This window comes from Ammospiza caudacuta, chromosome 4 (genome assembly GCF_027887145.1).
Source record: "Ammospiza caudacuta isolate bAmmCau1 chromosome 4, bAmmCau1.pri, whole genome shotgun sequence".
Lineage (NCBI taxonomy): Eukaryota > Metazoa > Chordata > Aves > Passeriformes > Passerellidae > Ammospiza > Ammospiza caudacuta.
In genome coordinates, this window is record NC_080596.1 from 30095058 (window position 1) to 30120656 (window position 25599).

General features: G+C 40.8%; 1 protein-coding gene across 1 annotated transcript in view; it reads left to right on the forward strand.

Moving 5' to 3' along the window:
- FAT4 (FAT atypical cadherin 4) overlaps positions 1-25599 on the forward strand; it is a 119439-nt gene that overhangs the window by 42702 nt on the left and 51138 nt on the right. The window contains exons 2-4 of the mRNA XM_058803451.1: positions 18061-18192; positions 20839-21100; positions 22717-23067. Of these exons, the coding sequence (XP_058659434.1) occupies positions 18061-18192; positions 20839-21100; positions 22717-23067 (745 nt within the window). The remainder of the gene's footprint in view (positions 1-18060; positions 18193-20838; positions 21101-22716; positions 23068-25599) is intronic.

Consider the following 25599-nt stretch of genomic DNA (forward strand, 5'->3'; position numbering starts at 1 on the left):
ACAGTTCATCCTTCTACCTTCTGTAAATTCAGAATGTACTGCACAGACTGCCTGTGCCCCAAGGAGTTTGCAGTACAAATAAAATCAGAGCAGAGTGCACTGAGGAAAGCAGAAAGGAAATACCTAAGATTGGGAAAAAAAAAAAAAAGAAAAATCTTCAACTTACTATTGTTGACTCATATTTCTGGCTATTATATTAAATATAAAATGATATGAGAGTAAAAACAATACCTGGAAACTCCACAGTGTCCAAGAGTAGGAGAAACCTCTCTCTGCAGGGTTTTAGTATTATAAGATTTTTATAAGAGTCCATGACTTTGCAAGTTCTGTTGCCATAAGGATTGGCAGTGAAGCATAGTAAAGCAATAAAAGGGCAAGGCAGGGAGCCAAATACTTCTGTTTGTAATTGTGGTGGTGATGTGCAGAGCAGCAGGAAGAGCAAATCAAATGCAGATGGTTTCTGTAGGAAGGCCTGACTTTTACTGGTGATAGTGCTCAAGGTGGTGGTGGTGATCTCCTGTACCTGGAAAAAGGCTTGCACTGGGCATCATTTAAAAGGGACTGCAGGGAAGTGTCCATGGGGTTGAGCTGCAGTCTGATGGTGTACTTTGGTCATCCTGCTCCATCACTGAGGTCTCTGCCAGGCCTTACCCACCACTGGCGGCCACTGTTCACCTGAACTGCTGTGGAATCAACAGAGAGAACCTTGGGAGGAATCCACACATTTCCCAGCACACAGGCAGGACCTCACGTGCCTTCAGTGCTCCTGCCAGTGACTTCTCCTGCTTCTTCCCAGACTATCCTTCCTCCCAGTGCTGCAGCATTCCTCCTAGGTGCTAACCTAAGTTGGTTTTTTACTATGTAAGTCCTTTGGTTTTTAGACAGCTTATTACCTTTCTTTTTTGTGCTTTAGAGCTATTATAGTACAATTTATCCCCATCTTCACTTTTGAGACTGAATTTCCTCTCTTTCAATATCAGTTTGTGGGTCATATTCAATGACTGTAGTCACCATTGCTCCTCTTTTCTGAGTGTTTTCCCTCGGTTCCAGGTAGGCACACAGTTTGTGGTGATTGGGGTGGTGCTGTGGCCAAGCCTCATCCCCAATGGGCTACAGGGATCAAGAGGAATTAGACAGGATCTGCAGTTTGTGGGTGGCTTCCTTGAAGGGAGTTGTGGCCCTATGTATACAATTTATAGGGATTTATGTATCATCTGTGCCAGTTGGGAGGGGGTAACACTTTGGGAGGTGAACTCCTCAACATCTTTCATAGACTTCAAAAAGGTTCATAGCTCCCAAGGAAGGGAGGAGAGGGGTGTACATGAGGAAGGTGTAAAAACTTCAACTGAAAGAATTAGTGGTGGTGTTGATTTGAAAATGGAAATACATGGAGAGGCAGATCAGTGGTCCCATTGGTGCTTTTTACCTGGGAATGTTAATGTCCTCTCAGAAGAGGGGGATTGTCTTCATTTGCAGGCAGGGTGAATTGAGATGCTGGGCTTTCTTTTTGTAGCTTCATCTTGTGAGTGCCTCATGGTTGCTGTAGGCACAGAGTTTGTGGTGATTGGGAGTGGGGCTGCAGCAGAGCCTCATCCCCAATGAGGTGCAGCTGTGAGCAGCAGGTGAATGCTATTGAAGGTAACGAGAGCCCAGGGGCACTGCCCAACCACCAAAGGGAGCAGAGGGCACACAGGTGCAGGGCATCAACAGGAGGGGAGAAAAGGCTGGGCTGAGGGACAGGAAGGGCAGATGGTTCTACCCTTCTGCTGTGTCAGTTGTGCTTCCACCATCAGTTCCACACAGCTGCTGGATTGCTGCACTGGCATCTGACCCAGGGTTTGTAGCCAAGGTAAGCTGTGAGCAGCAGCACAGAAGGCTTTTTCCCCATGCCATACGTGTGGCTGGCCTAGCCTGCATCTGGGGCACGTCACTGGCCTGTGTTCAGATGGGATGATCCCCTCTCAAAGAGGAATGTGACATCTGTGGCTCTTCCCCTGTGGCAAGGGTTTGTTGCTCCCTCGCTGCAGGAAATTAGGTCTGCTGTACACAGCTGGCTGGGTTTTATCTCCTGCTTGTCTCCTAGGGTCTCCTAGATGCTTGTGAGCCCTTTCCTTGGCTGTCTGGGTGGTGTCTCTCCTTTTGTGTTCCTCTAGGAAGAAAATCATGCACAAACCCTTTGTGCTGTGATGAGCAGGTAATTCTTCCTCCTCACCTCCCTCGCTACTCCTTGATGAGCAATCCTGATGTGCAGCACAACTCTGGGATGTACCTGCCCTCCGGAAGGGACCTGCTAAACAGCTCAATCTCCCCTGGCAGGAGTGTGGGTTGGTTGCTTGTAAAAAATCAGAATGTATTCACTGTGCCTTACCCACTGTGGTGTTTTTGGGGTCCTCTGTGGCAGGAAGGAAATGATGAATCTGACTGTGTGTTCTTAGAAGGCTCATTTATTATTTTATGGTGTTCTATTAAAGAATACCATACTAAAACTATACTAAAAAATAGAGAAAGGATACTTAGAGAAGGTTTAACAAGATATTAATGAAAAACTTGTGACTCTCCAGAGTCCCAGCACAGCTGGACCATGATTGGTCATTAAGTCACAACAATTCACGTGTTGGATAAGCAATCTGCAACCACATTCCAAAGCAGCCAAACACAGGAGAAGCAAATGAGATAATTATTATTTTCCTTTTTTTCTGAGGCTTCTCAGCTTCCCAGGAGAAGAAATCCTGGGCAAAGAGGATTTTTCAGAAAATATGGCAGTGACAACCCACAGTGCTGCCTGCCTGTTCAGGGATGTGGAAGCATGCACACAAGAGCAATAGAAGCTCTGAGAATACTGCAGGTAGAGAATAGGGCTGGTGAGGGAAGCCTGGGGGAGTTAGTTGATTTTTCAGTGCTTAGAAGACAGACACTTCCCTAGTTTGTCTACTTAGATAGAGAGAGACAGATATTAACAGCTGGGGAATCAAAGTAGCAAGGTGAAGGAAAGGAAATAAGGTTTTGGAAAACTGTTCTTTGTGGCACCACCACTCCCGCAGTAATGAGTACAGGAGGGGATGAGCTGTCGGTGATGTTGGGAATGATAGCTCAGGTGATCTGTTCTTCTCCTCTCCCTAAGGAAGTGTCAGACCTTTCCAATCCCACAGCACCCCTAGGTGAATACTCTGCCAGGGAAACTAATTGTAGGCTCTTCGTAAATTATTCATATTCAATTCATACTTTTATGTGAATACACCCATAATCATGGTAACTCAACCCACTTATAGCTGTTTGTGCAGCCACAGACAATGGAAGAGACCCAACAAGGGGTCTTATTGCAAGTTGCACCCCAAATGTGTGTGTCGCTGCTGCAGCAGGACAGTAAAGCACAAATAGACCAAATTGCTCATCTCCAAAAATATTTGGACCTCTTCCACTTGGTTCTCATGCATTTGGCAGGACTGAGACTGAAACTGAGATAAAAACCTTGTTTGCCAGGCTTGGAATAATCCCAGTGGACACTTGGAGAGGGAGCAGCCATTCCCAGAGGATGCAGCTCTGCACGGTGCTAGAAACAGAAAATGAAGAGGTGGTCTCTATTATTATTGAATTTTTTTTTGCCTTATATTTGAAGTCATCTTTCTGAGACTTTTTGTAGGCTTTGAGGATATTCAGTGGCTTTGAGGTATGTCGCATTTTGAATTCCCTCTGAACTGAGTATTAGTGTGGCACCTTCAGAAACCTTCTTCCTAAACTATCAGGGAGGGTTGATGCTGGCAGCACTCTTCGTTTTAAAATGCAGTGCTTTGCTTGTCCTGATCATTTTGTTTTGAGGAGATTTCCACTAAAATACATTTAACAGAACATTTTTATTAAAGTCTTTGTTTGTGAAACATAATTGAACTCTTGTGATGAAGCCTCTCCCATGGAGATTATTCCTTTTGTGAATTCCTGGAAGGCAGCTCTTCAGTTTCGCTCAAACCTTTTTGTATTTGAAACCATAAAACCCTGCACACAGAGTGTTAAAACTGAGCTTTTGTCCAGTGGATCATTAGCTTGGTCACATCAGTGTGTTCATATGCACTATGTGAATTTAATGGGGTTTTTTGGTGTTTTGTTTTGGTTTTTTTTGGTTTTTTTTTTTTTTTTTTTGCTTGGCTTGAAGTTGTGAGATGCTATCTGGCCATGGGTTTGAGGTTATTGTTGACAGTGCTGAGCAGCTGTACACAAGCAGATGCAAAGGCTTAAGAGCAGATGCCGTAATTACAGAATTACAGATGTACTCATTAATTCTTTTTTCTAAATTTACCTCTTTCTTTTTTTTTTCCCCCTCCTTCTTTTTCAACTGCACTCTCTAAGTGCCAAGTGTGTTTTCCAAAAGTGTCTAGTGAGGATGGCTCACTCTAAAACACAGCCCTGCATACAATGAAATTTAAAGCTGTATCTGGTAGTAAATGCAGTAATAACCTGATTTTTTTTCCCCTGTGCGTCATCTCTGTGTAAATTATCTAGGTTAGTGGAGCATTTGGCACTCAGCAAGCATTGCCTGGCCCTGTGCCAAATGAGGCAACACAAGTTTCGTTGCTGTGGTGCATGAGTTGTACAAATAAGCTGCTCTTTAGGCCCACAGGAAGAAAAACACGTCAATTGGAATGGTCAGGCACCTTTCCTTGGTCACATTTGAGAGAAAAAAGATGGTATCACAGCCATTGTGCAGGGTTACACAACTCGGAGGGGCATGTGGTCAGAGTAACATAAATCATTTCAGTTGGCATTATTCTGTTGCGTGGTTGCTGTTTTCTGGTTTGTAGCAGATGACTCACATAATGGACCTCTTTCTGGCATAGTTACTGAAGCCAGTGGGATTTACAGCAGCAGGATTTTTGATATAAGTTAATTATGATTTCAATACCAGGAAATAAGCTCAAGTTCAGAAGAATTTAAAAAAAAATAAAATTCAAGTGCTGCTCTGTTTCCGTGCAGTTTGATGCTATTATTTGTCAAACTCATTATCAAATATGTGGTGTTGATTGAGTTAGTCTTAATAAGATGCATACATGAACGTACCCAAAAACCAGAGGAGCTGAGCTGTCCTTGTACATAAATTAGAAAATTTGATGAGCTGCAATGATATAAATGTGGTACAGGAAGCTTGATTAGAAAGTACTGGTGAGCTGAATGCTGTGTAGTGTAAAAATTAATGCAGAATTTCATGTTCTTTGTTGTTTTGTGGTGATTTTATTAGCTCAGCAATGCATTTATAATACTGTAGCTGTATATTAAATTGAAGAGCCACAAATACTGGTGCTCATGATTTGCAGCACACTTTCTAAACCTGCAAAGTACAAAGTTAATAAAAAAACCAACATATGCCGAGCCCAAGAACTGCAAGTTTAATGTTCATTGTGGGTGTGCTGAAAAGCAGTGAACAAATATGATTTTGAAGCTACTTTGAAGGGAACTACGTTTTTTCTGTGCAAAGAAAGTAGTGATAGTGTGCTTCATAAGTTGCTTTTTAATGCTGTTCTGATGTCTGTTGTGCTTTACAAGGGGCTGCTAGAAACATAGGGAAATAATTTTGTCTAACATAAATGGAAGAATGATGTTTTCATAAGTCTCAGACTACTTTAGGTCAGTAGAAAGTTGTTTTGGGGGTCCTGTTTGCATTTCTGCTGGTTATTAGGCACACATTCATCAGCCTGAAAGAGAAGAAATGGCTTGAGGCAGCAGGTAGGGATTTACCAGAATGGGAATGGGAATGTCCAGGGGACCTGAAGACCCCAAAACACTGAAGGAATGTGTTTTGACAGATTTGAGGGGGGTTTGCATTGCTGCTCAAAGAGAGATTTCAATTAACCCTTCTAACTTGCTTGTATTGTATGCTAGTTTTAATTCACTCAGCAGTGTTTGCCAAGTACCTCAGTCCATGCAAAGAAAGGCACTAATCTTGCTGGAGTTTCAGGATTTGTTTTGGGGTTACTGAAAACAAAATGTGAATCCAGCAATCAGTTAGCATTGTTACAAATATTTCCCTTTCTACTGTTGTTATTTTAACCTGAATTACTGTACTCATAGCCTGTAACTTTCTCCCTGAGGCATATTGCAAATATTGCGTTTTGCACATCATCTCATATCAGGGAGTTGCCTGCTTGGAGGGTATCTGTGACTTACTGGGCTTCAAGAAGTTGTTTGGTGATGCCTGTGTGAAAAATAAGTTTGGGAAAATGCACAATTAATAGTTATCAGGAGATGTGTTAAATACGCCAGTAATTCATTCTTTTGAACAAAATCCATCGTTTTGAGACAAAATATGACATGTCAGCAAATGGCACACAGCAGAGAGTGTGTCAGTGATTCATACAGCATGAAGGAAAGGTAAATAACAGCTCCTGCTTTTCTGTACTATGGTTTGATGGTTTGGTCACTGGAAAGGCTGAAGGAGTGAATTCAGTTTACACTTGTGTTTGGGGGCTGAGATTTCCTGCAAGAGGTTTCGTACCTCCCTGTGTTCTTGGTAATACCATGGTATTGTACTATTACAAAGATGCCTTTCATCATGTTGGAGAAAGTCTGCTGGAAGTTTGTAGAAGGCAGCTGTTGATAAATGCAGAAATTGCCATTATTCATTTCTCACAAATGCTGATATTTCAAGCAGCAGGTTTCTAGATAGGTGTGGGTATTTTCAGCTTTAGAACGCTTTTAAACAGAACACCTGCATCTCTACTTCGAATGCCATTGCTTGTAAGAGAAACAAATGCCATGTAAAGCACACCATGATGTCTTTGGGGCATGATGCTGTCCCTGTTGCCCTATCAGCAGCTGTTTATTATGAAATTATGTTGGTAATTATGTTGTTGTCTCCATTAACATGATGAGCTAGCAGAGGCATTTCAGTTGTTGCCATTTTTTAAATTATTCAGAAGTCTTTACCTTCCTCCTTTTTCTCCTTCCTCCTTTTTCCCTCCTCTTTTTTTTTTTCCTCCTTTTTTCCTTTTGGGCTTCCTCCTTTTTTTTGTGCTTCCTCCCTTTTCTGTCCTCAATTTTTTTTCCTCTTTATGACTTTCTCAAAAACCTTTCAGATTTATTACACTTATACCTAGAAAATATTTTTCTTTTAGAAAAATTTTGCTCTACCGTTTTTCTGTATTACGCTTAGGAAAATAAAATAAGATGTCACACCTTATGGAAGGATCAAACCAGGCTGAGACTCCTCAATCTTGGCAGGGAGGGGGATGTGAATGGTATGAAAAAACAGGAAACAAAACCCCTCAGCATTTTTTTTTAGACCTCTCCATGATGCCCAGGTTTGTTGCTGTAATTTTCTTGCTAAGAGTTAATGTGCGACTTTTGTTGTTTTTTTTTGTATTAAATTTTGCCTACTCTGTTTCTGTTTTCCTGCCCTGTAATATAATATAATATAATCGTTTAACTGTAAGCCATTCAAATTTTGTCCTCAAAATAATTTTTCCTATTTCTCAATTGTCTATAAAAGTATTGAAATGCTTCAATTGTGAGCATACAATGAATGATCATTGTCTAATGTCTTCCGCATGGACAGTGGGCCAGTTTGTACATTCAGTACACAGCACTCCTTGATTCAGTTAAAACCAGAAAGACTGAAACTGTTGCAACCTACAAGATCTTTAGAAAAAATGGGCTCTAAAAAAAAAAAAAAAATCCTATGCCACATCATAGACACCATACTGAAGACACAAATCAAAGAAAGTAAAACAAGGGGAAAACACAAGGAAATTGAACCTAAGCTCAATTTTCAAAAGGCAGAATTATATCTTTTAGTTGTGTATTTAGGGATTCTTGAACTCTGTTAAGAATTTCGGAATCTTTTATGGTTACGCTTGAACGTTTATTCTGATTTGGTTTGTTTTGTTGGGGTTTTTTTCTTTTTTTTTTTTTTTTTTTCTGTGTTCCTCAGAAGGGAGCTGGTGATTCTCAGCTTTTGTCAAATTCCTCCCATACATTTTAAATATCCAGAGACTTGTAGTAATGACCAGTGGTGGTGAACTTCCAAAAGGATCAAAGATCTGGCACAATCAGGACAATAACTGCAAAACCCAAGTGCTATAGCACGAGGAAAGCTGAGTCACTTCAGTCAGGACATCAGACAGGGACCCGAGCATGAAAAGATTCTTTGGTTTCTCCTGGGCTGGAAATACCATGGGAACCATTCTCTTGTGGTATATCTGCTTCCTGCCACACTGAAATTAAGATAGGCACAAGTGCAAGTGTATTTCTTTCTTTTTTCCCCTCTAAAAGAGGTTTGCTAAGATTATCAGAATTTAAAGTTTTTACTTGATTGCAGGGAGGCTTTGGTTTGTTACAATTGTCAGCTGCTGGTGATGTTTCTGACCCAGTAATCGGGGCTTGCTGAGGGCTATCCACAATAAAACAAATAAATAAATACAAAAAGTCACTGAGATGTGGCGCAAAGTCAGGGTGTTGGGGGAGAGAGATGCAATATAGGAATGTGTCAGGATCTGGGATATTAAAAAGTCTCATTATTAATTGTGGTAGCCAGAGAGCTTAACTTCATAGTCTGATGTAGATGCTGCATCTAGAGAAGATGGAGTGGATGTTTAGGAACCAATGAAAATAAAATCTCTAAATTTATGCTCAAATAAAACACTTCATATTCTTTATTAAGGAAGATGACTGTAAGAACACATAAGCACACTGTTCCAGCTATTTCTGTGAAAGTCTGGGGTTTTTTACTTGATTTTTCTTCAGTGAACAAGGTCATGTGTGTATTTAAAGATATGCTGAAATGACATGTTTCAAAAGGTCTTTTTAAAGACCATTTAATTAGTCTTTAATTCTTGATTTTCTAAATTTGCTGTGTCAAATCCAAAGTCCAACAGCTGAGTAAGAAAATTCAAAGGGTAAGTGAGGGAAACAAAAATTGTTAGCTGACACGAAGAACTGTAAGTGGAGTTTTATCCACCTTTCACATTCCTGGGCCAGAAGAAATGTGTTATTCAGCTATTTAGAATATTTTTGGAGATGAAAGCTTTTAGCTACGTGCAAACTTGAATCTTCATGGTTTGGTAAAAGACTGATATAGAGGTTTTTATTCAGCTTCAAGAAAGGCTTTATTGCAAAACCTCATCACCAGAAACAGCAATTTTTTTCAAGAAGAGATAATGTAGACATATTGAATTTAGTTGGGGGGAAAAAACTAGGTTTTGGAGGCATGTAGGACTTTGTTTTTTGGTCCAGGTATAGGAGTTGGTCCAACAGGCATAACAGTAGGCTGATGCACTCATGTGGGATTTTCTCAATAATTGTACTAAAGGTTCCATAGCCATGGTGGGCCAAAAAGATAAATGGGGAAAGAAGGATATGCCTGAAGGTCCAGCTGCCTAAATAAAAATGCTGAGTAAAGCAGGGCTGGTGTGCCCAGTGGGTTGAAGTTCTTGACCCTGCCACTGCAGCCCCGGTTTTGCCAGCTGGCTCTGCTGAGGGCAGCCACATGAGAAGGTCCAGCTGTGGCCACAGAAAAAAGCTGTTCTGGCCTCAAGGGGCCTGTGGCCACAGGGAAGGGAAGGGCCCTCCCTGACACCAGATGTGCTGCAAAGCCTGCAGTCTGCAAAAGGGCACTATGGTGAGGAAGGCACTTGCCTGAAATTTGTAGGAGGATGCAGAAATACTTGGAATTTCTAGCCCTGACACTTCCCTGCTAGCAGTGCTGCGGGGGGGAAAAACCTTTAGCCATTTCTGTAATATGGCTTTGTGCTTGTAAATGTGACTCGGGAGAGTAACACGTTGGCCTTGTGTGTTTTATTGGCTAAAGTCTATTTAGGGTCTTAGAGGGGTTCTTCTCAGGAAGTGCCACATACGAAACCCTCAAAACTGCAAAGCATCAGTCAGCGTTCAGTCCTGTGTCTTAAATAAACCTTAAATATATCTCAAATATCAGATTGTGCAAGAGAATATAGTGTCTCTAGGGAATATAGTGTCTTGGTGTCTGTAGCAGTGCTTTTTCTGCCATGGCTCTGGGTAAAGAGGTTTTCATTTGCTGTTTGGGCAGTCTTCAGTGATGGGATGGATTTGTCACATCATCCTGATGACTGCATGTGTCTTAAATGTCACACCTGTAAGTTTAATTAGGTGATTTATTTAATTTAGAGGTGTGACATTCCCATTCTTGAACTTCTAATGCTTGCATTTTCTGACTTTATCCTTTTTTTTTTTTTTTAATTTTCTGGCACAGACTGAAATGTTCTTACTGATTCAATCCATTTCTTATTACATGGCAGTAGAACTCATTTAATTAAATGCAAAGTTATAAGCCAAATGGGTCCCAAATGTATACTGCTTTAAGAACAAAAATTCCAAAAAGAAAAAATAAAACATCCAAAAAGCCTCACTAGCAAGGGTTTGCCAAGTGTTTGTGGTACTGGGTGCAGAAGAAGCAATGTCTTTATGAGAAAGTCACCCCTGTTCTCTGGGGAAATGCTGCAGGGCCTTGTGTGTGTACATATCCAGCATCCATGGAAAGGATGGGTGGGTGGAGGAGCTTTTCATGGTCCTTAATGCCAGCCCAGCTCTGCCTTGGTGCCCCTGGGTTGCAGTTTCTGGGAGAGGTCTTGGTCTGCTAATTAATTAGTCCTCTTGAAATGGAGTTCAAGGTAACTCATCCCTACAATCCATCTGGTTTTAAAGCTGCGTGAATATTGACTGAGTTATCCCTGTTACTCATTAACCAGTCCTGACAAAGTAACCTGTGTTTCATTATGGTTCTGGTGGTGAGGGAAGGGAGAAAATACCTGCTGGCGGCATTTCTTATCAGTTTTATCCCTTGTACCAATTTGATGTTTATCTCTCATTTGCTGTGAAGTTGGATCCTACTGGGTTTCCATGTTTATGATTCGATGTGTGTTTTAAAGTCAGCATGCTGTTACTTTGTTAAATTAGCCAAGGTTTGAGTAGTGCTTTCCTTAATCCAGTTTTAATTCCCTCTGCTGCGTGTGAGACCATGTCTCTTTTGAGGGAGCAGAAAATGATGTAGTGCTTAAATTACCTTAAAATACTGATTTCAGAAAGAATTAGAATTTTAGCATTCCTTGCTTTGCCTTTAGAAAAACTTTATTTTTGGAAATGTTAGTGTCCTGTCCTGGCTGGTGGCCTTCTGCTGGGACAAGATTGTTTCTTTTCAGTGTCTTTCATCTGGATTTTGGCAAAAGAAGTGAACTGTAACCACAGTAGGTAACACATTTCCAGACAATGCCTTATTGTCTGCACAGGCTGGACGCAGAGACCTTGCATACTACTCAGAATCAAGATTGAATTACCTACCTTTTGGGCATTTTTATGTAAAATGCTCTTTATTATGGTTTTCTCATAGCTCAAGTATGAGTCACTTGCAAGCCATAATAGATTTTGGCTATGCTGCATGATGAAGTGTTCTGGATGCAGTGAAACATTTAATCAAGGCTCCAGGCAGTGCAACTCCCAGTGGTCACCTTAACAGATAGGGGAGGGGAAAAACAGGGAGAGAAAATGAAACAATTATATCACCTTTTTTTTTTTACAGCACTAGGATCAATATTTCTTAGGGACAACAGAAGGAAGTAGCTTCTTTTTGAATTTTTATTTTAAAAGATGATGAAAGCAGATTTACACCTGATTTAGGTATAAGGATCCACGCATGTTTGTTTAATGGACAAAGCAAAGCATGTTTCCAAAGTGTGTTGAGCCCTAAGTTTCCAAACAATTTCAAGGCTGATAATCAATAGTAATTCCTGATTCTGTGAGATAAAAGGAAATATTTATATAATCCCTATTCTAAATTACTGCTGTCTTGTGTACAGGGTTGATGTTTTATTTGAAGTGGGCAGTGGTGGGGCCTAGGACAGATTTCACATCCTGTGTTTCATCAAGTTTGACTTCAGACATCAGAATTAAGTCTTTTAAACCTGGCTTTTTAAATTTCTTTTTTTTTTAGCACTTCTCCCCCACATTTTCTCCCCAGCTGCAATCTTCCCCCCTGTTAATAGTGGGGTTCTAAACAACATTACATTTCTATTTAACAGGTTTGCTGGCCTGCAGCACAATAGACTAATGTGATTTTTATTGTGCTAGCATGCACTGGGATTGTGTGCCTCCTGGAAAACGCGTTATTCAGATGCCTCATTCAGCCTCAGCTATTGCCTTGTCCCAAGATATTTCCTTTATAAATGGCCTTTCCATCTTGTTGTGAAATTGTAAATGCGCACGATCAGTAGTTCAGGTTTTTCACCTTCCTGAGCTCTGCTATTATTGGGTATTCAAGTCATTTCAAAGCAGAAGTTTTTTTGTTTTTTTTTTACCCTCAAACTTACTGTTTCCCAGTGATTTAGAGCAGGGTGGGAAACTGGTTCAAGATGAGCTATGGGGTTTTATATTTATTTATATATATATTTATATTTATTTAAAGAGGATTTTTGTTCATTTTTTTCCTGAATATGTATTTCCAGACATGCATTGTACTCTGATCCTTTATGTCCCCATTCCCTTGCCTCTCCAGTTTGGAGGAAGAACCCATGCACTGAGTGTCAGCACACCTTCGCTGGTGTGAGTGGCCAGCCTGACTCCTCACATCAGTTTAAAAAAGGAATCTACCCATGCATGTGTGTTTTCCAGGATTAGAGAATCATTGTTTGCTGGATGAAGAAGAAGGCTGAACTGATGAAGGCAAGGAAAAAACAAATGACTGGTGTTGGCCAGGTTCTTCAGTCAGTTACATGGATGGGGTGAATGAATAGTTGTGTTCTTTCCTTTTATCATCATGAATGATATTGCTTAGAATATTTACCAAGAGAGGGAGAAATAAAATCCTTTCACTTTTATTCAGTTCAAATTGATAATGTGCTGCCACGTTCTCCAGCAAAGAAGAAAAAGCTCCTTAATTTTAAGATGAAGGATCATCTGATGGCTTAGGCATAAACAGAAGTCTCCAGGATGGTTTGTGGGGATGCTGCTCATGGATTCTTAGAGGGGATCTCCTGAGAGAAGGGGCAGTTAGCAAAGGGAAGAAGAATGACTCAACACCATATAAAAATGGAAAGAAAAGCTCTTGCCTCTGCACTCTGTTTGATCTTTGATCAAATAGCTGCAGCTTTTGAAGAGGCAAGGAAGGCGTGAGGCATCTGGGAGTTGCTCCCTCCTCAGCTCGTGTTCTATCTACAGATCTCTGACCCACTGTGTGCCATGGGTAGCACGGCTCCAAGCAGGAATTACTCTGTGGGACTCCCAGGGAAACTTGCTGCTGCCACGGGAGCTCATTCATGTTTCCTGTGTCATCTCTTTTCCTCTTCTCGTTGTCATTTGATAGGTGGAAGAACTTCAGAGAGCTGTCCTGTCTGTAAACCCTCCTGAGTTTGGAGTAAATGTTAATAACTGCAGTAAAACAGAAGGATAGGGTCTGGCCAAGTGAACCCATTAGTTTGTGGAAGGTGTTATGATTGGTTAGAATTTGGCACGTTGCCTTGCAGGGTATGTTTTATTTTACATACCTTTGTAGCTCATAAACTCAGCCACTAAAATAATTTCTTTTTCCAGAATAAAACTCTCATTTTAAGATTTTCATGTTGAGCATGGAACTTGTCTAGCCTGTTCAGTAATAGTTACTTGGGGTACTGGTATTTTTGAAGTGAAATTGGTTTTTCTGCTCTGAGAAGTGAAACTTCATCTTTTGGCAGCTTAATTCAACAAATTACTTTTAATAAGCTGAAGAATAGTTTGTCTTAAATGCTTTATTAGATCAGTGTGCTTTAAAATTTGAGGATTTGATATGATCCCTATATCTTTTAACAGCTGAGATCTATCTGAATGGAGAAAGAACTATTTTTCTAACATCTACATTCAGAGTAAATTGTAGCAGAACTGGTTTTGAGGTGAGCGCTGCCCTGCCTCAATCTGTTCTGAATTTGTTTAGGGAAGAAAAAAACCAAAAACACAAGAGGCTAATTTGAACAGCAAATAAGAATCCTAACAAGATCAAGGCAATTAATACTTCCTCTGCTTTTAAAATGTCTGTGACAACAGGCTGCAGCAATCAAATTGTCACAGATGAGGATGGGCTGGCCATCTGTAACTGTGGCAGGGGCAGGGAGTTATTGTGAGAATGTTATTAAGCCTGTGAAGGAGAAATTTGATTCATGCACAGGGAAATTTGTGGTATTGTTTAGCTTTCTATATTGCAGATCTCTGTGGTTTGTTGTATGCCTCTGTTTTTGCATCTTAGCTTGAGTCAAACATAAAACAAGCACACAAATAAAACTAATAAAAAAACCCCACACAAAGGTGGTTTGCATAGGAATTTATGTAAAATTATTGTGTTTATTTAACAAGGGTTGGTAAATAAACAATGTGTTTTTGTCTGAAGAAAAAGCTCTGAGGGAAAGCTTTGATCTTCAGTCTTTCTACATGTATTAAATGTGAAGGAAAAGCTCTGTACTAGAATTTGTACAAAAGTAGAGTGATTTTGTGGAGATGTATGCATGTGAATTGACCAAAGTTTTCTTTTTTTTTTTTTTTTTCATTTTCCCTTGAACAACACAAGCAAGACAATATAATGAATCTATTAATCCGTTTTCCATCACAGTCTTAATATATTTAGGAGAGTCTGTAACTATTTGTGCTCTCATGACTTCTGCAGAAATTCAAGGCTCTTCAGAGGAGCAAAGCCCCTATCCATCAGTGCCTGGACCATAGGAGAGGGCAGGTTAGAGAATAAAAAAGGTGCAAAGATGCTTAACTATCTTTGCTGTTTCTGTGTTTTATTATATTTGAGTCCTCTGAGTGGCAGTAAGAACTTTTGGTCCTGTATTGAAGTTGCTGTTGATACAAATAGAATTGAGGATTTGTCAGATAGAACGTGGCAGAAATTGTTGATGCATGTGCAGTACCTGGAGTGCTGTGGGGTGCTTGGTCTGTGTCTGCCTTTGCATCCTAGATTTGTGCTGAGTGATGAGTTTGAGGTCAGGCAAGAATATTCCTCATTTTAGATAGATTTGGACAAGGAGGTGGCAATTATCACTTTCCATGTAGCCTGGGCACATTGCTTCCTGCAATCCTACTGGCATGTAATGGTTCCTTTCTTCCAAGGTTTGGATAAATCCCTTCAGCTCCCTTGTGTTCCATCCTGTGGTGTATCTGAGGTTACAAGGCCTTTGGTTTCCTGGATATTTGTTCTTGTACCCGCTGCTGTCACTGGTGGGTGGTGACACACATGGATTCCTTTATGCAAATGTGAAGTGGGATTAGAAAGAAGCTGTTGGTTGGGAAAAGGTTTAGTTTAGATCTTTGATTAAAGCTTTGTGGAGTTTTCTCTTTTTCTTCTCCAGTAAAGGTGTGATAAGATACTCTGCAATCTTCCAGTGCCCCGTGGCAATGCAAGACTTTGTGGTTGTGGTTCTTCTTCTTCTCACAAATTAATTTCTCAAAGTGAAATTAATTTGTGAGCTCCTGGATATTCAGTTTACATCCCATCTCATTCAGGATGTATGAGATCCTCTCTTAAATGGAATATAACAGATTCTTGTTTTAGGGAAAATGTGATTTTTTTTTTTTCTCAAATCCTTTTTCATAGATGTCTTAGACCAGGCTGGATGAGCCCTGAGGAACCTGTTCTAGTGAGTGGCATCCTCATCCCTGGCAGGGTGGGTGGAACTGCAGCATCTTTTAGTTCCCTTCCAGCCCACACATTCTGTGATTCTGTGATTATTTCAGTGAAATTTCTGCCAATGGTTGCATTCAAGAATCTGACTCCCCAGGTCTACAGTTCTGTTTGGAAGCTGAAGTACTAAATTCTAGCAGAAGTAAAAAGATAGCTTTAGACACAGGTGCTAATTGGACTTAGCCAATGGTGAATTATGAAGCAATACACATTATCTAAGCCTTTTGGATAAGTAATAAATCATGTGTAAATGCTCTTTTAAAATGTTGTATTCTTTTCTAAAAAATTCTGATCCTTATTTGAGAATTTCCTATTTTTCCACCATCTAAAGCACATCTTTGATATAAAATGCAGTTTCTTTGTTTGCTTGTAAACTGATTTTTCAGAATAAAATTACCTCTTTTATTCTTCTTTTTTACACTTCCCTGGAATGTGACTTTATAATTAACTTATTTGTCCCCCAACCCTTGGCCATCTGTGTTCTTGGATCCTCGCTATTTCACATTATTCAAGCTGTAGGCAATGCGCAGCTCCTATCCCAAACCCCCCAGAAGCTGTCACATATTTTTCACATCATTTGTACAAAGGGCAATTTCTCCTCGTGGAAATGGGTTCTGGTGGTGAAATGTCACTTGCAGCTGAAACATGAGCTGTGAATGACATGTATGGTAGGAATAGATGAATTGCAGAGCTGTGCAGCTGCTTTACCTTGAAGCCCTGTCTGGGAAAATGCTGCACCTTGGGGAGGGAAGCAAGAGGGGTGTGCTTTGCCATTCCATGGGCAAGGAGGGCTGGCAAAATCCTTCATCTGCCATTTCTACCACATCTCTCCCATTTCTATGATTGATTGTCACCCAGTCTCCTTGAAAACCAACCTAGGCTGGCTTCTTCTCCCAAAGTTTGTGTCTGGTGAGGTGGTTGTCAGTCACTGCTTGTGATGCTCTGCTCAGCACTCCTTGTGTTTCTGCTGTCAGGGATATAAATTTAACAATACAACCTTCTGGGTTGATCTGTCTCAGGCTGTGAATTGCTTCCTGTACCATTTTTGAGTGTCCAAAGAGATTAAATAGGGGATAAATAAATTACAGCCTTCAGTAAAAGACCCTTGTTCTGTCTCCACTTCCAGCACATATAGCTATTATGTTAATGTTACACTAATATTAATATAATATTTCCTCTGTGTTTGGGATCATCCTAGTGATCAAGTCAAAACAGTTTGGCAATTGGTGCTCCCTATGAAGACAGAACAGAGAAGAAAATGTTATGACAGGGGACTAGAGACAGCAGAAATCCCAGACTTTGGATCACCAGAAATGCCTGTGTTGGTTACATCCAGAGTAGCCCAATCCATATTTTCAACTGAATGCCTGGAGAGTCCTTGTGGATCAGGGCATAGCAGATACTGTAGCATAAATAAGATTTTGTCTGTCAGTCCAGGTACCTTCTTTAAGTCATCCATACCTTTGCCTTGCTGTGTTCTTTAGTACTTTCAGCTACTCAGTTTCTCCTCAGTAGGGTCTTCAGAGTTTGGTGACTGTTTATTGTTTTGGGTCCAAAAGCATACTTTTTTTTTCCATTATAAATATAAAACAGCTGTGTCTTCTTTTTCTATTTTGGAATATTACATTCCAGACCCAGCAACAAGAGATAATGTAGCTCTGCATCTTTTTGGATTAGCATCAGCAGGGCAGCAATCTTGCTTATGAAAAACTAGGGATTAAGATCACAAAACAACCTTTCAGGAGCTGTCATTCTTCCTTGGAAAGGCATACAAATATGGCACGTGAAGAGAACATTTGTTGAGTTTTGGATAGTCAAGGAGAGTAGATGCTAGTGGGTGCTCCTAAAGCAACGTTTATGTTTGCAATTAGAGGGGAGTTTTGAGAGAGAGAGAAAAGCAGATTATTTGCTATAAAATATATTAAGTGCAAGGGTGTTTTTTTCCCCCTCTCGGAACGGAGAGTTGCCAATACATAAACATTTCAGAGAGAATTTTACACCACCTCATCTTTATGTCAGGCAGCATTTAATGGTTGAACGATCTCCTGCCCCGGCACTTGGCAGTTCCTCTCCAGGGGCTGACTTTGAGGATTACAATGACAGTCTATCAGTGGATCTCTTCCGGTATAAACTAGGCTAGGACCATTTAAAATCAGTTGCTATCAACAAGTCAAATTAACTTTATTTGTGTTAGAGGTTTTCTTAGGAGTATTTTATGACAATGTGGAATTTTAATATCTGGACGAGCTTTTCCTCTTGTTGGTGTGATTTGGGAATGTGCTAATTCATGTGATTAAGAGCAGTTTACCTGATTTCTTTCAGAATTATTTTATTAGTAACGTTCAGGTTCAATTCACATCCAGTGCTCATTCCAGTTTTTTCCTATTCCTTCTTTTTTACAGGTGGAAATAACACTTCAGGATATCAATGACAACCCACCAGTATTCCCCACAGACATGCTTGACCTCACTGTAGAGGAGAACATAGGGGATGGATCTAAAATCCTGCAGCTGACAGCCATGGATGCTGATGAGGTAGGAGCAGGGTTTCAGTTTTGAATGTTGGTGCTAAAAGTGCCATTCTGGACATGATCTTACCTGTTTTCTTCATCCCTTTGTGTGAGTTTGGCCTTAGGAATCATGGCAGTCATTCACAAAGTTCTGTCCAGTACTGTGGAGCTCTAAGCTAACTTTGGAACCAAGATGTTGTAGTTGAGCCCAGTTCCAAGGCGTGCAATAAAATTAATCTGAGACAAGCCTTGGAGAACAAGTAAAACTGTGATAATGCCTGCTTGCCCTTTGACTAGACCTAACAAAGACCAATATTATCCCTTCCAAAAGAAGGTTTTATTATACCAAAAAGTGGAGAAAAGAAATAACGATAAAATGTGTGCTCTGTACGTGAATTTGTTTGCAAAAGAGTTTTGCCCTCTGAGAGTCATTATTATGAGAATGCTGCAAATAAGGTGCTATGAAGAAACTACCATGCTGTTGGTGCTTTCATTTATTTTAGAAACTTAAATTATAAAAATATTAATCATGTTAATTTTGTTTGCTCAAACTATTTCTTTCCATGAAGAGAATGGCTAAAAAGTCAATATAATCATACAAAAAGTTTGTGTTGTCATTAAAATACAGAGTTACACTTGACAACAGCAAGCAGTTCTTGTTTTCCAATAACAGGGTGATTCAACCTCCTTAGGAGAATTTTATTGCTGGCCTTTTTTGTGTTAGCTTGGTTAATCTTCCTGTGATTGTTAATTGGTGTACTTAATCTTACTACTACAGAGGGAACCACGGGAACACCCCTGGGAATGGTGCAAATGTGTTGTAAATATTTTGGTTTTCCCTTTGTTTTCCAGTAGTAGCCTGATACACAGACAAAACCCAGGATTTTGGAAAGGTGCACTTGTGTAACAAAAATTCTAGCTGCTTGTCTTTCTTTTAGGAAGTGGGAAATTCTGAGCTACCCCTCTGTGGTGTGGTATGGCAAATATATCTAAGATTATAGCAATAGTGCTCCAGCCTCTTTAACCATTCCTGAACTCCCCCATATCTATTACCCCTTCTGCATAATCACATTCCCGCATCCAGTGGGAAGTGATTTGCTACCTTAGAGAGAAATCAGTCAGTGTTTTTATCAAAAGGAATGATTTCAGTTGCCCTGCCAGAATATTTGTAACTCCAGCTCTATACAAGGAGCCCAAGTTTTCCTAGTAATGTGCAGCTTTGGGCTGAGATACCTTTTTATTCTCCCTTGCCTTTTGAAGGGGGAGGGTTTATATTGAGGGCAGAGAATAAACCAGTATCACACATGGCTGTGGCTTTAGCTGCACTGTGTTAGGAGGACTCTGTCTGGTCAAACATGAGGTGAAGAACGTGATCACTCTGAAAATTCCCGTGAGATGTGGTGGCCAAGCCACACAATTGTAGGAAAGCCTGTGGCACACCTGAGCACACAGATGGAGCACTGCACCTGCTGAAGCCTGTTTTCTTTCTAAATTTCCTTTTATCATTTAGCTCAGTCTGACTCTTTGAAAGAGAGCCCCAGAGAGAAAGTTTGGCATGGGGCACTCTGGTAAGGTCAGGTAACTAATGCTTGTCTCTCCTCTCACAAATACAAGCAGGTGTTTATCCCTGTTAATTTGCTTTTTTAGGCAGGAGCATCTGAAACAGCCCTAGAATTCCTTTCCACCTTATCTCTGTGATCTGCTGTTCGTTGCAGAATGTTACTGGCACATCAGCAGCACGTTTCAGCTGTCAAACCTGAGCTCTGGCCTGGCACCAGAGGAGGGCACAGTAAATATCTGCTTGCATTTCCAGGCACCATCAGCACACAGGGTTTAGAGTGCTGTATCTGATGTTAGAGGCTACCAAACCTTCAGTGTCCTTAAGCCTGTCTTGCAAAAAGAAATGCATGACATTTTTCTATATAACATTACTTTTCCTTAATTTTCCTTTCAACCGAAATGCTCAAAGTCCATATGAATGCTTCTTTTTATCCCCCAAGAATAAATTAAATTTTGTGACCCAAAAGCAAATGCTTTTGACTTGCAGCACAACCCAAGAGATCAGAACTGTGATTTTAATGATATGTGATTTGTCACTCTGGGTTTTTTTATTTACATGGGTAAGAAGATTTCCATGCAGAAACTGACCTTTGAGGGGCTGCTGCAAGCACAGCCTCCATGAGTTTCTCCTGACCACGAGCTGTGGCTGGAAGTGCTGCCATATGGAAGCATCCCTCTGCTTCCATGCCTCCCTTCCTCCCTCTCCTGCTCCCTCTATCCCATCTCCAGACAGCAAGAAAGGCAGAGCTGATCCCACTATCAGGGATGTAATTTAACCTTCCAAGATAATAAGGATCAATGTTTATTCTTGTTTTAAGAGGTCACACTGCTCGGTGGTTTCAAACTAAAACAGGTAACAGAGTTTTTTGGTATTGATTGAAGAGTGGAGCATAAAGTATCTGGGTAATCTCATAATTTCATGTCTCATAAATAAAAACTGTGTGCATGTGGGGCTGAAGCAGGGACTGGGCAGGAAGGCTGTTTATTAAAGGAAACCATTCTGAAAAATAATCCCCGAGCGCCGTTCCTGGAACGATCCTCATCTCGCTGCGAGTTATGATGTGGTTTTCCTGGCGAGCGAGGCGATCTGACCACTTCTGTTCTGGCTTAGGGAGCCAATGCCCTGGTGACGTACACCATCATCAGCGGTGCAGACGATAGCTTCCACATTGACCCCGAGTCGGGGGAGCTGATGGCCACGCGGCGCCTGGACCGCGAGCGCCGCTCCAAGTACTCGCTGCTGGTGCGCGCCGACGACGGCCTGCAGTCCTCGGACGTGAGGATCAACATCACCGTCAGCGACGTCAACGACCACATCCCCAAGTTCTCCAAGCCTGTCTACTCCTTCGACGTCCCAGAAGATGCCACTCCAGGTAAACAGGATGTGGAAATACTCGCGTGGTTGTTTTCTTCGTTTAAAGCTGGTTTTGGATGCAAGAGTGCTTTCTGATGCTTCAAAGGGAGGTTGTAAACTAAAAAGTATTTAGATCAAAAAAAAGTTTTCAAATACTGGGCTCTATTACATGTCTCCAGGTGAGAAATGAGTATTACTTCCAAGATTTTATACAGGTTGCTAGTTCAAAAGCAGTATCTGCCAGTAGCATGTTAGAAACTTATTCTAAAACATGAATAAACCAAGGAGATGCAAATTGTTTGGTGTTAGCTTTCAAGCTTTTATTAGGATTTCTATAAGCATGGGAGTCTTCAACTAAGGTTACCCCCAAGCCTCCAACTTTTGCACTCTGCCCCACAGTCTGTGTCCCAAAATTTGGTGGTGTTTCACATTAAAGAATTACAGTGCAATCAGCTGTGCCTCAGGAATCTGATCTGGAAGTAATTGAGATGTCTGTATAGCACAGAGTGCTTTGATTGCTGATCCCCAGCCATGCTCTTTTCTCTCAGAGCCTTGAGTCTCGGTCTGTTTCAGCAGGGATAACCCTGGAAAAGGCAAGTCTAATTCCCTCCACATTAAAATAAGATTTCTCTTGTTAATTGTTTACAGGGCGTACATTAGTGCTTTATACCAGGCTCAGCAGTGATGGATGCTGAAGGAACAAATAGGCTGATTTTGTATTAAAGTACTGCATCTTCTCCTGCTCTGCTCTCCAGAAGTCTGGGAGCAGCTGGCAGGCTCACCCAGTGGGGAAGGACCATGAGGTTTCCCCTTTGAGGTTCCACTTTCTATCCCAGAGAGTAACTCCCATTCCCCTTGCAGTTAAAGAAACATTAAAGCTTGAGATCATCAAAAGGATGTGAAAGATATCAGCATATCCAGCTGGATTACAGGGGGTTACAGCACTCTTCTTTTTTCTGATGATTTAAGCAGTTTTCATTGTCCCGTTGCTTGAAAGTAGTTAACTGTGCTGCACGTAGTTCATCTGGTTCCAGGGAAAGGAAACCTAATGATTTCTTTTCTTGGAAATGAACTGATCTTAATTATAATTAGTGTTCGAAATACTAAAAAGTGACACTTGATTTCCAAACTCTAGTCAGATAGGTCAGCTATGCAGAAATGAAAACACTGGCACCAACTCACAGGGTGTTGAATTTCAGAAAACAGCAGAGAACAGACCCCTATAAGGTTTCTAGTTTTCTAACCACAGTTACCCTGCAAAGGCTCTGTTTCAAAAAGCAGAGCTGGGTTGTGCGGTTTGTACTCGCATATTGGGTTCTGCATTTGGAAAGAAATGTCTGGAAGGTTCCAGAACTTGTGATTGTCTGCAGAAAAGGGGGGGTCCTTTGAATCATACTAAGGCAATGCCTAGCAGGACAAAAGGTATTTTTGCCCCTGTTGATATCTAGTCTGCATGAGGATAAAAACCATTCCTGGCCATTTGTTTGAGTAAAAGCAAGAATATGATGTCTCTTTCAGCTTGAAAAACCTTTTTCAATAGTTATTCAGACAGTGTTGAGGCTTCAGTTTCTCTGGGAGGTTATCTCTCATCTATGGATCTGCTTGATGCAGAGCTGGTTCTGTTGTGCCACGCAGGGTCCTTGGTGGCAGCCATCCTTGCCACCGACGACGACTCGGGCATCAACGGGGAGATCACATACACCATCAGCGAGGATGATGAGGAGGGAATCTTCTTCCTGAATCCCGTCACCGGGGTCTTCAACCTCACCCGGGCCCTGGACTACGAAGCACAGCAGTACTACATCCTCACCGTGCGTGCTGAGGATGGGGGAGGCCAGTCCACGGCCATCAGGGTGTACTTCAACATCCTGGACGTCAACGACAACCCACCCGTGTTTGGCATGGCCTCCTACAGCACTTCCCTGATGGAGAACCTTCCACCCGGATCCGCCATCCTCAACTTCAGCGTCACCGACGCCGATGACGGTAGGAGCTCCCTGACATTCCGTGCCTGTGCTCCTAAATCTGTGCTTCGCCTCAGCAATGGGTTAGACTTACTCAAAAAAGGGAAAATCAGGGCTACCTGTAAGTTGCTGTTGTCGTGTGCTTAAATTCGCATTTAAATTAGACCTCAGTCTGCCAAGCTTTTTTTCTGAAAGTTTGTTAAAAATGCTGAAGAGGGTTGTGGTAATATCAGATGTTATCTGCAGTCATCTTAAATGCACTATAACTTTTATGTCTGACATGAAGTCTATCGTACAAGTTGTTGATAGTGGAGGTCAAAAAAAAATACTGAAAGAGATCTTAGGAAAACTTCCATTGGAATGAGCTTTAATATTGAGATTATTTATGGGATCTAGTGGGTGTTAGTGTGTTGAGTGTAAAAGGTACAATTTTTATAGCTTGCTTAACCATTTTGCCATACAGTTTGTGCCCAAAGAAGAAGAATTACAGAATATGACCTTGAAATGCATAAACAACATTCCATCGTGTACCGCATTTTCTGAAGTGTCCGCAGACATTACCCTGTGTAACTTAATGCAAAACTCTTCATAACTCACAGTGACTTTACAGGTGAAGGTTATTTTTGTGACATGTTGAGCAGCCTTGTCTCCTCTCGACTTGACAGGGGCTCAGTGGAGCCCATGGAAGTGTCTCACGCTGAAATGTGCTTCAAGGACAAAGCCCCTACGTGCTTCAGGGAATCCCTCTTTGTGCACCTAAATTGACTGTGAACCTATCCAGGTTGCTCAGCAAAGCAGTTTTTCCTCAGGAAATGCTGAGTTGTTGGACTCCAACATTTTTGTGGGGAGATAAATTTTCTGCTGATGGATGGAACTTTCCATGGTAAAAAATTTGTAACTGGTTTTGAGATTGAGCTGAGGAAGGGAGAAGAGATTCCATAGGATAAGCCAACAAATCAGAAGTCATAACTTTGTGATACTGGCTGTTTTTGCATTAATCCCTCTTTCATCACACTCATTAAGGCTTTTATTTTATGTAAACCAAACAATTTGGAGCAGGAGCTTGCTTTTGTATCATGCAGACCCGGGCAAGGGATTGTTCCTCCAGATTTGTAGATAAATGGGTTTGTGTCTATCTCCTCTTTCCTCCTATCTTATTTTCCTGTCAGGACTACAGCACTTGGTTTCAAACCTCTTTGGAAGTTAATTTCACTTTGCTGTTATGAGTCTGTTTTCCTTTTCTCTTGTACCCCATACATTAATTTCCATCTGTGCACAGTGGATGGGAGCTATATCATAGCACTGACATATCAACTCAATTCATCACACACTCAGTTATTAAGGAGGCAAATGAGTACTTGAGGAGCAATGCAACGAGAAGTCAGATATCTTGCCTTTTATATTTTCTGGCACGCTTGCTTTCCTAGCAGGCTGGATGTAAAATTAATAGGGCAGAAATATCATTCCAAGAGCATGCCAGGTTGAGTTCTCCCATAGGACTGTAACTTAAGCAAATGTTATGATCTATTGTTGTTTCTGTTTCAAGCCCAAACTTGTTATCTCGTGTTGTCTTATGTTTATCTAGAGCACAGAAATAGCTAGTGCTAGTATTATACTCTTCTCCATGTGCTCACAGATAATGCACTCAATACAAATATAATTTCGTTGATTATTTGTTACATGATCCTATAGTTTGAAAGAGCTCTGAAAAGACATTGTTTTATAATGAGGTATGGCTGTGGTTTTAGAATAAATACTGATAAAAGGCAGAAACCTGCTGATAGTGAAAATACTCAAATTTTCATTTTCTTGTTCAGCACACCCCTTGGGAAACAGCAGCTGTTTATCTCAGCTTAGACTGTTTCATATACAGGTCCATAGCAAATATCAGCTACAGCTCTTGGATATTTAATAATATAACAATATATATGAAAGAACTCAGTTACCTTAGACTGATTCACTTTGAAATTCAGATTTTATTTTTTCAACAAAGAATTAACTGGAAAAATCTTAGAGGAAGGCACACACATGTTTGTCAGTTTGTTAAAATTTTGCTTAGGTATTCCTCCAGGCAAAGCTGGTGTAATTTCCCAGCTGAATTTTACAGGTATTTATAGAATGGCAGGGAGGAAGCAGTTTTGTTGGGTTTTGTTTTAGTCTTATTAGTAAATAAATAAAAACAGAAACAAAACCCTTTAGAGGAACGTTATCATGAAATTGGTGACTCCATGTCTGTCCTTTCAGTGTTTTATCAGATGAACCCTAAGATTAAATAAACCCAAAGTTCAGCAAAGAGGATGTCCCTGCATTCTCCTTAAAAAAAGCCCAACTCCAAACCTTGGAAGGGGGAATGGATGAGGTGGACAATGCCAGCTTGAACATGCTTTGTTTAAATTAGAGAATAGTTCATTAAGTGCCCTTCCTGGCTCCACTGATATTTAGGCAATTCTTCTGTTTCATGGTTTAATTTATATCAGCATTAGCAGATGGAAACCTATGAGAATACAGGACAAAGAATGAAATGTTCATGGAGGTGAGATAAGGAATAACAAAC